Source organism: Strix aluco, chromosome 9, assembly GCF_031877795.1.
Source record: "Strix aluco isolate bStrAlu1 chromosome 9, bStrAlu1.hap1, whole genome shotgun sequence".
Lineage (NCBI taxonomy): Eukaryota > Metazoa > Chordata > Aves > Strigiformes > Strigidae > Strix > Strix aluco.
In genome coordinates this window covers 30,315,030-30,327,060 of record NC_133939.1, presented here as the reverse complement: position 1 = coordinate 30,327,060, position 12,031 = coordinate 30,315,030, and the positions used below count along the sequence as shown (strand labels likewise).

The 12,031-nt window shown below is 45.2% G+C and overlaps 1 protein-coding gene across 2 annotated transcripts; it reads right to left on the bottom strand.

Annotated features, from left to right (window-relative positions):
- Nucleotides 1-621: 621 nt before the first annotated feature.
- Nucleotides 622-11,793, bottom strand: SLC33A1 (solute carrier family 33 member 1). 2 transcript variants are annotated; one of them, XM_074834395.1, is made up of 6 exons: nucleotides 10,926-11,793; nucleotides 6,727-6,917; nucleotides 5,892-6,076; nucleotides 4,812-4,929; nucleotides 3,741-3,956; nucleotides 622-2,045 (listed from the first exon to the last, which is right to left on the bottom strand). In XM_074834395.1, exons 1-6 carry the CDS (start codon nucleotides 11,674-11,676, stop codon nucleotides 1,878-1,880), a joined length of 1,629 nt encoding a protein of 542 aa, XP_074690496.1. In that variant the 5' UTR covers nucleotides 11,677-11,793; the 3' UTR covers nucleotides 622-1,877. The 2 variants fall into 2 exon arrangements, with proteins under 2 accessions (XP_074690496.1, XP_074690497.1); XM_074834396.1 differs by lacking the exons at nucleotides 4,812-4,929; nucleotides 6,727-6,917.
- Nucleotides 11,794-12,031: the final 238 nt, after the last annotated feature.

Sequence of the window (12,031 nt, the reverse complement as noted above, 5' to 3'; positions counted from 1 at the left end):
GCCAGAAAAAATAAAAAAAAATCTCTAGGTCAGGACAAGATGCAATTAAAGGAAGTGGCTCGTTGTTCCAGTAAAGACCGGAAACTCAAGTGGCTCCTGCAGAGCTAATCCAGGGGGGTTGATCTGAGATGTATCCACCTCTGACTACAAACCAGTGAGACATCCTTTTTGTGCTTACGCAGAGGTGAAATTGGAAGATTTTTAGTTTGGGCAGTAAAACCAACGTGGTTTCATTTAGCCTGACTGATTCTGCTGCACTTGAAACAAATGGAGAGAAGGTGCTGTGGGGGGAGCGCAGCCCCCAGCCGGGGAGAGCCGCAGCTCGGGAGTCGGTTGTGGAGGAGGGAGAGGGGAAGGGACAGAGGAGCAGGTGTCAGCACTCAGGGAAGCACCTGGTCATGCTGTCCTCATCTGCACACCTTCGGACTCCTCATGCCACGCATGTGGCATTTGTGCACACCCCCCATGTCCCCTCCAAAACTCAGCATTGATTTGCTTTTTTCCTGAAACAGACAGCAATAAAAGATCCACAAGCCCCTCCAGAGTTTGGAACCCCAAGCTCCAGGTGCAAAACTTAAATATTGACAAGGCAAGAACCACAGAATGGAAAAGAAAATCATGTACCTTTCAAAGGTATTTTTAATAGTTGTCTTTTTTGATAATGATGTACCATATACATCCAACAACGTCCAAGTGCCCTCTCTCGGCATACGGTGTGTTTGCTGGACACCACTAAGGCACTCAGGAAGGGAAGTAATTTTTGATAAATGCAACGGGAATGTTTCCACTACACAGCATCAGTAATAAATTTCTGTAGCAGCTCTACCACAGGATGTAGCTTGTTTGATTTCTGTGATAGCAAGTCGTACAGCAACTCGCTGGGAATTTGGCAAGTTTGTCATCACTGAATCACTCCCAAAGGCACTGATCACCTTTTCTTACCCCTAGCTGGGAAAAGTCACATTTTTCTCACTGAGTTTGAAACTGAATGTTTGAATTTTAGTGACTGAGAGGAACCAACACTATCAATTCATTCCCTCAGAGCACCAACCCCTTCCGAAGGCCTGCGTGCCCGCCCACTGGAAGCCCACCTGCTGTGTGCTAGCTGCTACACTAGCCAGGTTGCCTCTTCAGGACTTGGGGTGTAGAGTATTGTGCGTTACTCAAGTCCTACCTTACAGCATTTTTCGTCAAGAAAGTACCTTGAATGTAAATCAAAATGCTTTGAAACAGCAGAAATAAATTAAACAAAGGTAATTTGTTTATAAAAATATTTTCTTATAAATCTTTAAAGCTTATAAAAGCCAGAAAATACACTTAAAAGAATCTCTGAAACATTTCATCCTTTGAAGTGTGGTTACAGTTCAGAAAGCAAGACGGAACAAAGCCCACAGACATCTTACGTTTCTCTTCCCATAAGGAATTCCACAGTACAACATGCTTAACCTACAAGTCAAAAGGCCTTTGACACCCTTCCCCAGGTCACCTCCCTGCATCAGATCATTTCTGTTTGAAAAGAAAGAGCTGGAGCTTGGCTGGCCATGCTGCTGTTTTGACAGACACGGCACCAGCAGCTTTCCATAGCTCCTGTATGGAAATTCAGATGTGGGTTACACCAGCAGCCATAACTCTGAAGCTAGAGCTGGGGATATGTATGGAGTACGTAGGTGCTATTTTTTAACAATTACTTTCTGAACTTACGTTTTCATCTTGGGAGAGCAAGTGGTATCACATACAAACATACCACCGTCTCAGCCACCCTTGTTTTCAGTGATGTGGCATTTAAAAATACATATTTTCCTGTTTATTAATTATGGGATAAGTCTCTGTAATAAAACTAAAACGACCTTGCTAGTCCATCCGGTGTTTAAACTGCATCAATTGGTCCTCTTGCACTTCCAGGAAGACTGTCCTTCGTCCTGCAGCTTTTTAAGTTGTGGCCCAAGTCGGAACCACCAGCCAAATCCCAGAATGACACAGATGACAGATTCCACATAGTAACCATCCAGGGTAGTCACACAGGAACCGCCAGCTTTTGTGCAGAGCTGAAATCGAGAAGCAGAAGCTGATGCATTAAGTATTCTCTGGGAGATGCAGAAACACAAACCTTTAGAAATTAGGCATTAGATATCCACTGTTTTTTACTTGCTCTTGGTTATGACTAAATATAGTTGTTTACTCTCCCTTGTTTCTTATGGGGTTAGTAAGAGAGGCTTTCGAGTTTACTGTCCATACAAAAAGTAACAAAACCGTTATAAAACATTTGGGAAATGGAGCATATCGGCCCGAGGGGCTAACTCTAGAAAACAGAAACTGTCCAGCTGTCTCACACTGGCCTGGAGGTGCAATCACTGTTCTTAACCCCATGAAGAAAGGCTTTTTTTTTTTTCTTAGCCATCCAAACTGCTTCTTTAGGAATTATAATTTAATCTTTAGGAATTAGGAATTGCATCTCACCACACTGAATCTGCAAATGGACAGTACAAAATGCTGCATATTTCTGGGAAGAACACGCCCAGGATGTTTTTTAATTGCAGAACTGGAAGTCAAAACCTCCAGCATTTAAAGGGTAAGTGTAAAGGCCGCGATGGTTTCTGCTGTGGTTCAGCTTCCAATACTGCTATAATCCCAAAATAGATCAATACTTTGAGTTGAGGTTCTGCCAGCATTTTCATTATTCTGAGACACATCAAGATCAGATTAGGAATAAGAAGGGACTGGTGATGGAATGTTACCAATGGGGAGGATGTGAAAAAAGATCAGAGGAGTGAGGTTAAAGGAGGAAGGGCTTAAGTTCAGTAGAGGCCCAGGCACAGGGAACCTAATTAGTGGCAAACCAAGGAGAGACAGGCTGAAAAGCACACGCTGCAGAAGCAGTTTCCCCTCTGCAACCAGGAAAAACTGCAACTCCAGTTCAGACAAGTCATGTTTGACTCCCGGAATACTTTGTTTATTTAGAGAACCTCCACATCCCAAAGAGTCCTGGCATTCAGAAGTGAAATAAATCTCAGTCATGAGTAAGGAAAAAAGAAAAACCCAACAAAACCCCCCAAACATTTCCAGCCTTCCAAGCAGTCGCGTTAAAACTTCTCATTTGCTCATGAGGAGGCGAATTTGAAACTCTGCTTCACAGGCAGTTTCGCATCCTGCTGTCTGATCTGTGCACAGCACGTTCTTTGTTCTCCTCCCCAGGACTGGGAAGGCAGCCAGTCCCACCACGCGGCTTCATGCAGAAAATGAAGATCAAAGGCAGAGAGCACAGTAACGTCACAGGAGAAGGTATCAAGGTATCTGGATAGGAAGCCTCCAGAAAAACAAAAGGAACAAAAAACCTACCACAAAACTTCAGGGACTTGGGGGACAGCCAGCCTGCCAAGAACAGAGTGCCTAATCCCACAACTGAATTTAGCAAGGTTTACCCTCAAAAATATAACTACAGCCTCCTTGTACCACAGAGAATGGGGCACCAACCTAGTGCTTCTACCACCAGCTTTTCATCCCAGCCCAGAAAGAAATGGACAACTACTCTGCAACCACAAATCTTTGGCAAGATGTTAGTTATTACGAGTGTACAGATAAAAACAGACTCAATTTTATCACAGGAAAATTAGCTCAATCAGTGGGAGTTTTTAAGCATAAACTATGCACTACAAAGGTTTTCAAAGGCAAAAAAAATACTAAGAGAAGCAATTTCATTGAGAAATAATTGAACAGAGGCCTTGACAGCCTCCAAAACTTACTTCTGCAGCGACTGTAGTTGCACAGGTCTGTTCCTGGGCCCCCGCGCACTCTTTCACCGTGAGCGGGTCCACAAGCCAGAGTGCCACGGTGGAAGGCCAGTTCCCTCCCAGATTTGACACGGTATTTAGGAGCGTCATGTAGGTCCCTCCAATCAGCGGATCGCTGACTTTGGCATTGAAAGCCATTATTGCAACATACATGCTATACAGCGTGATCTATAGAAGAGGCGAGAAAGCCCACAGGACAGTAAGGTCTCCCCACTTACAGACAACAGCAACTAAAAACATTGACATAAAACTGTTCTAAGAGACTGCTTGAAGGCAGCAACATTGAAAAATAATCTCAACAGCTTAAAACTGCACAAGAGAGAAAAGTACTTCTGCAGTCTGATTCTCTACAAACACCAAGAAGTAGCCTTGCCACTTGGCTCACATCATGCTGAGATGGGCCCAGCCTCACATGCACAGGAATGATGTGGGTTATCAGACTGAAGTATAATAAGGGCAGCTAAAATAGCACATAAAAAGAACACTTTTGCATATAAAATCAATTCTCAAGGCATTGCATACATTTTAGTTCTGATCCAAAGCCTTGTAGCAGGCATTTGGTTTCCAGGCCTTTGGATCAGATCCATTGTGACGTTCCTCCAAAATCAATAGTCTTTTTTCTAGGACCAGGATCACCTAACTTTATAGATCTGCACAATAAGCACAATCATCATCATGCCTATGAAACTCAGGCAGAATGCTGGGATTTCTCCAACTCCACCATGTTTCTGAGACACTGGGTTTGGGGAACAAAACAAAAAATAATCTGGGAAACAAAAGCAGATCTGTCAACTAAAAGTAACTCCACAGAAGATGTCCAGTGGAGCACGTGGAAGAGGGGAGAAATAATACTGGCAAGAGTATCAGAAGTAAATACAGCCATAGAGAACACAGGTCAGGCTTAGAGGAATTCTAGTGTAACTGTGGAGAAAAGTAGATAGTGGCATTTATAGTCCTCTTGCTGGTTGATAGGAACCCCCCCATCTCCGTGCCCCTCCCCTTCCCACACACAGTGTATGTTACCTGGTGTAAAGCATAACTCAACAATACTACAACATAGTAGTAAACAGGAAATCCTCCTTCATGTTTCACTTGAGGAGTCCACCACACCAAAAAAGCAAATTCCAGACCGAGCAGTAGTCTGGAAGAGTAAGAAAGAGAATTTGTAATTCAAGTAATTCTTCCCAAGTGTTTTCTTCATACAAAGCAACTATCGACTGTTTATACATATAGAATACATTAAAATAGTTTATATCTAAATAGTTACAACTATTTCTATCTTAGAATTAGATATTAAATATTTGATGAGCACTGAAATCATAAACATTTTATACCTAAACAATTCTGTCTTCCATATAAACACAGTTCACTGCCAGATCTCCTATACTAGCTTTCTCCCTTGCCCCTTCACACAGAAATTTATTTTTACAGAAAGCAACACACCAGATATCCAACCAAATTCAGATGGAGCAAGATTTACTTTTTTTTTCCCCTGAAAACATACATAGTTTTATGAGAACATGTTAAAGTAGCAGCTACATGTAACAGATATGTTGCTTGATTTACTGCGTAACAGCATGAGGTACTTTGCTGGATTCATCGGCTTTACAATTCCATAAGCAAACTCCTGTATGAAGCACTAAACACAGAAATGAGATGTCTCCCAGTCTGCACCAGCCTGACTCTGCTTCTTTCACTCTCCATTCCCTCAGCAAAGCACTCGTGCAGCAGATGCACCCAATGACCCATCAGGGCGTTCCTCCACGCTCGCACTGGGAAGCGCACGTAACGTCACACATGCAGTCCCAGGCCTACTCAGAGCGACTTGTCAATAAGGAACCGTTGACACGGCATAAGAGCAGGAGAGCACTGCCCTAATGCTGCTGTACATGCTGCTTAAAACCACCTCACGTTCTGCTTTCTTACATGTGATACCACATGAACCACATTCAAGCATCGAGACACAGAGAATTCAACTCAACTGTGAGAATTCTAACCTACTTTCTTGTATCTGGAGGTCAGAGAGTTACACAAGAAATCCTACACTTGATCTGAGTATGCAAATTGCTACGCTTCTATAAAATGAGATTTGTTTGTTTTTACCTGAAGGGCATAGCTTTGTAAAACGTGTTCAGTGGCTTGGGGCCTGCTGTGTATTTGCTGATAATCAGCGGCAATATTATCTGTAAAGGAACCATTGGAACTGCCAGAAGAGCTAAGTGCTCTTTCGGGACTCCCTCTTCCACCAACTTGAGTCCTGTCACAGCATCTGCTGCTGAAAATCCAACCTGCAACAGGAGTTCAACAAAATAAACTGAGGAAAGCAGCGAGTTTACTGGAGAAATCCAGTTCACTCAGTATTAAGTACATTGAGAAATGTGATCGAGTACGAGTCACTTCTGTCTCCGATTTGATTTCCAAGTAAGTTCTGCAACACATTCACACACCCTTATCGCCATCAGCGCCAAGGCTATACCAAGAACATGAAATGTAGCAATGACATTCATGCCCCTGCCTTAATTGCTGTTGGTGTCCACAGTGGCCTACAACAAGCCACAGAAACCTAGTTTGTACAGAGTTGCAGATTCTGGGAATAGTATTTAGGTTAAAAGAAACATTTTCTGTCCTTTTAACCGCAGACTACACAAACAGCCCAACTGTTTAAAAATGTTTAAAACCAAATTGCTACAATACTAGATTGCAATCAAACTTCTCTTTAATGCTTGTGTGAACACTCACAAAAGCTCAAGCAAATGATTTTTGTACAACCCTGTTTAGTGTGATGATACAAGCAATTGTTTCAAATTTCATGTGAAAATTCAGAACTCTGATGACAACCACTAGCAAAACTAAGAATTAAGTTACATCACCAGGACTCAGCAGCCTTCCAGACACTGATATCACCAGCATCTAACAATTGATATGTTTATTTACTTACTTTTGCTGTGAGAATCAAGAGACAGAAAGTAAGAACTGCCGGCATCTTGATTATTGAGAATAGCAGCCTGTATGTATCAGTGATGCCTTTAGTTTCCTCTTTTGTTGGAGTTAGTTCCTTGTTTTCCTTCTTCAAAAGGGCAACCAGTGTAGTGGTAATTAAAAAGACAGCTCCCCAGAAAAACAGGAAATCTGGAGGGGAAAAAATAAAATAAAATAAAAAAATCCTTCTAGCAGCCATCATCAACACTTCATTAACAATTCACCGAGTAGCTAAAATGTAGTTATTTTGCAAAAATATAAACCTAATAATAAAAAAATTGAATAAAAACATTACTTATTGACCCTCCTAAAAACAAGCAACAAAAGGAAACCAAACACATAGCTACCTACAGGCACTGACACTGCTCCTCCTCGCCCCTCACTCTATTACCACATGTTTGCTCGAGGTCTGAGACAGAAGAGCAGCAGCAAACTGGGCCCCTTCCCTTGTGTTCTGTGTGTTATTATCACAGTGAGCATGTTGGAGGAGAAACAGAAATGAAAGTTTTGAAGGATTACACATACAACCACTAAAAGCTGATAGAGGAAAAGCCACATTTAATATCACAAAATGAGGAAAAAACTTCAGAGGGAGAAGTTATTGGCAACTCTGCAGTTGATTTACTGGATGTAACCACTCTGTGCCTCAATTCTATACTCCCTATACAACATCTATCTACCACCTGAAGGAAACAGAGATTTATGAGTGTAAAGACGGCCTGATGAAAGTTCTTATGGTTGTAAAGAGCCACTCAAATATGTCTGTTTTAAGCGGATATTATACTTGCTAACTTAAGTGCTCTAATTTAAGCAGATATAATATTTGCTAAATCGTGGATTTGAAGGCAGCAATAGTAAAAACACACCAGTATTTTACGACAAGTACTTTTTGAGTCAGTGAATGGATTAATCTAAGATAATCCTATCCTCTACCTTTATGAAAGAGGCAAGAAAGAACCCAGTAGCATGCAGAGGGTAAGGCAGAAGTAGCCTTTTATCTTCCTGGTCACGAGCAACTCCAGAAGCCTCACGGCGACTTGAAAGTAAGCAGAAAGGGCTGGTGAAAGGGCAAAGACAGTGCAAAGGTTTAGTCAATTATTAGCTGCTTCTTAGGCACAGGAAGAGAACAAGCACAACAAGCATGGAAGAAAATGTGGAAAGACTCCTTTAGACATATCCTACCATCCTCAGTGTAAAGAAAAAAAGGCATTTCAAACCATTTTCTGCTGCTTCCATAGCAGCTACTTTCCCCTTTTCTAAAGTAAAGAAGATCTTGTAACCAACACTGTCAGATTGCTCTCCCCTCTGTTAAAAAAAGGTACCCTGAACATATATTTTCTAAGTAAAAGATGAATTTTCAGAGAGCCAAGCTATCACAGCTACTATCTACAAAAGACATTCAGGAGTGGTACTCTAATAATAGCACTGAGCGTTATCACCGCAGCGAGAGACCTACAGCGCGAGGATGGGAACAGAAATAGCTCTGAGCATCATTGCATGAATACTCTTGATCGAGTCGCCCCTGAGCAGCTCCAGTGCAGTGGCGCAATGGCTGGATTAGCAACAAAACAACACAAAAAGCCATATTATATAATAGTGCAGATTAAAAAAATGGGTTTGGAGTGGTAGGCAGTTTACTCAAAAATACTGTATTTGAAAGGAAGTGTATCTTGAAGTCCACTAACAGGCTGCAAGCAAAAGAACTTTAAAATTGTAGTTCACACAAGGAATTTCTAACACAAAGTTTCCAGTGCCAGCACTGCTGGCTCCCCCCATCCCTATTTTATCTCTGCCTCTACACTGTTCCTAACAAAATAAACCACTGTGCTGGGGCAAAGCAAACTTTTGAACTAGATCAGGGCCTGACCAGGCTGGAAAATAACCCCCACCAAGGTGTGCAGAGGGTACAGGTGTTCCGTCGTAACAGCTTTTAGTAATTGCACAGCTATACATCTCCTCCCAGCAACAAGGGTGCTCCAGTCACTGGCCCAGGTAAGTCTGGGCCGCCTCACAGGGGCAACTTCTTCCTGCACTTGTGCTTCACCTCTCTTCCTTCATGCTGGAACAGGCATGGCAGAGGGGACAGGAATCAACAAACACAGCCAGTAAGCTTCCCCACCCTCCCTCCCTTAAAAAAAAAAAAAAAAAAATGATTTGAACAGCAGCATGCTAAACTCATATAGATGCTAGCACAACCAATAAGCCCAGTGAAATGCATTTCTCATTTTCTTCTCTAGAGCTTTCGCCTGAAAAACATAACACATCATTTGTTTTGATGAATGGTTTTACATTTGTTCCTGTTATTTCCCGAAGTTAATGAGAACGACAAATGCTGCTGTTCCTCAACAACTTGAAGCTGACCTGGGATCATGAAGCGTTGACTTGGTCTTTCCCTCGCATTGGCACACAGCTGACGATGAAAGCGTTCAGAGATCTGAACTGGCACAAAACTATTCACCTTTTCAAACTGTAAAGTTTTCTGCTGCTTTAACTGCCCGAACCGGCTCATCACGAGCCCCGTTACAACCAGTGCTAGGTCCAGAGAGCCACCCTCCTTGTTTCAGTGAGTGGGATTACAGTGCTGCTGCTCTGCAGCTGCTGTGGGAGAAACGTGGACACAGCAAATTGTGGCACACAGTCACATGAAGAAGGGAAAAAGAAATTTCTTGCAGCCAGTTTTACCACCCAAAAAAACCATATCCTGCAACTATAGTGTCAGAGTTACTTGTTTTTCTTACTCCACCCAGATTAGTACTCCAGGACAAGTTAAACCGGTTGCATTGGTGTGTTTTGGTTTGGGGATATTTTGTTTTATTCCAAAGACAGGACTCATGTAATAGTAACAAATCCATTTACACAAACAGCACTGAGAAAAAACCAAAACAACAGAAAACCTGGACAGTGGAGGTAAGTATAGACAAACCAACTCTAAACTACACTAGTGATTTGCCAGTTGCATCAGCAGTAAAAGACGTCAGTGTGTGGCTGCAGCAAGAGGGAATGGATGAACTGCAGGGCAAGGGAAAACAAAGGACAGCAGTAAACCAGTGGGGTTACTCTGAGGCTATGCTTGTTGACATATAAACCAGACACAGGGTTATCTACAGGAAGGAAAGAGGAAGACTAGTTAGCAATCGCGACAGCTGCACAGACAAAATTAAGTACAGCAGTCTTGGAAACTGAGAGCTGGATTTATCAATAAGATAGGCGCAGGGCAGAAAGCGAAAACTTGCCTTTATACAACAGCTGAACTCAGTTTTGCCATACCTTTTCTCTTACATAATACAGGCAGAGCAATCAATGTAAGAGAGGGAAAAGAAATTAAAACTGTGAGGATTTACCCTTCGTTGCTAGCCATGGTCACCTGGAGACTGCAACCAGAAGTGGTGCCAGTTTTTCCTGTCCTCCCATAAGCTGAGCTGGCTAAAAAACCTTGCAACCAAAACATGTGCGTTTCAAGCAACTCCGAGGTAATACGCCTAACATCAACCACCACATGTAACCTTTCCAAAAAAAAAAACCCCAACCAAACAACCCAAAAACCACCAAATAGAAGACATCCCTACACTAACAGCTAGTTATGGTTGGATTAGCAGACTCCATTTAATTCAATAAAGCAAAAAGAAAACACCCCTTAATTTACTAAAATAAGACCTTCCTTCGGAAATTGGCTACGTGGTCAACCCTAAACACTCGTCTTTTGTACTTCTGCGAACAATACCATCTTGGAAGAGCCAATTTTTTTTTTAATTTCCTCTCTCCTTCCTCCCAAGAGATGTTCTTAAAAGGCCTCATTAAGAAGAGGCAAAGCTTTTGATTTGTTTGGGTTTTTTTAAACAATAATTTATCCCACAGTCATTAAACTAGGGAGGGGGAGAAAAATGCTCTCTAAAGTGCTTAGGTCAGCCAAGATAATGACAAGGCAGGTTTCCCACGCCCTCAGGCCCAGAGAAGCCTGGAAGTCCAGTGCACGTAGGAGTGGACTCCACCAGCCTTCAGCCAGGCTGTGCTTTCTCATGGGCTGGGGACAAAGCAAAGCTGCTTGATTCACCGCACCAAACCACCACTTGCTCTGAACGGAGCTTTGGTCCAGGCTCCTAGAAGAAGCATCCCCATCACAGCATCAGTACACACAGGCCGGCCACAGCCAGGCAGTACCTGAGAGGGTAACAATCCCTCGGGGCTGGGGCTGGAACCGCAGGTACTTGTTGCAGAAGGAGGCTGACTCGAGGGCCAGGAAGAGAACGTTGCCCAGAAAGTAGCCGGCTGTCTGGCCCACGGAGTTGCAAGTGGAGGCATAGCCCACGTTCTCCCTGGACAACATGGTGAGGGCCCAGCCGTCCACCGCAATGTCCTGCGTTGCCGCCAGGAACTCGAAGAGGAAGAAAGTCACAGTGAGGGCCACCACGTCGGGGCCCCGGCCCTCCCCGTCGCCCAGCAGCATGTCCACCTGGGTGGACATGTAGATCATGAAGAGCCCCAGGACGTACTGCGTGGGCACCAGCCAGGACTTGCGGCGGCCGAAACCCCGCAGGTAGACGGCGTCCACCAAGGGGGCCCAGAGCAGCTTGAGGCTGAAGGGCCAGAAAACGAAGCTGAAGAAGGCCTGGTCAGTGTAGCTGGCGCTCTTGCTCTGCAGAATGAGGGGGACGCTGCCCGCCAGCCCCAGCGGGATGCCCTGCAGCACGTACAGCACCAGCAGCAGCAGGATACTGCCCAGCTCCGCCCGGCACCCCCGCGCCCCCCGCGCCCCCGCCTCCGGCAGCAGCGCCTCGGCCTCACCGCCCGGCAGCCCGTCCCCGCAGAGCGCCAGGGCGGGCGGCGCCTCACTCCTCACGTCCAGGCAGTGCTGCTGGCTGCCGGCCCGGCGCTGCCGGCCGCCCTCCTTAGCCGCGATCGCGGGCGACATATCTGTCGGCGGCGGCCCGGGGACTCGCGCTCCTCCCCACAGGCTGAGGCGGGAGCGGGCGCTGCCGCTGAGGAGACGCCGCGAGCCGAGCCGGCCCGGCCGCCGCCGCCACCCGCCTCCGCCCCGCCCCTTCCGGTCACGTGAGCGCCCGTGGCAGGCGTGGCTGCATCTCATTGGTCCGCCGCGGAGTGACGTCAGGTAGCCGCCCCGCCCCGCCCCATCCCTGAGGGACCGACCCCGCCGGGCGGGTCATGGCGGCGGCGGCGGGAGTCCCGCGGCGCTGCGGGAGGCGGCTCCAGGGCCCTCCGGTGCTCGCCAGCGCTGGGACAGCGAAGCAGCTACCTCTGGGCGGGGA

Bases quoted from the DNA above. Each gene is read 5' to 3' on its own strand.
- SLC33A1 (XM_074834395.1), bottom strand. From the start codon at position 11,676: ATGTCGCCCGCGATCGCGGCTAAGGAGGGCGGCCGGCAGCGCCGGGCC. The intron at 6,918-10,925 runs GTACTGCCTGGC...TTTCCCCTCCAG, and splicing joins AGGGATTGTTACCCTCTCAG to ATTTCCTGTTTTTCTGGGGA. The intron at 6,077-6,726 runs GTAAGTAAATAA...CTCCTGTTGCAG, and splicing joins TCTTGATTCTCACAGCAAAA to GTTGGATTTTCAGCAGCAGA.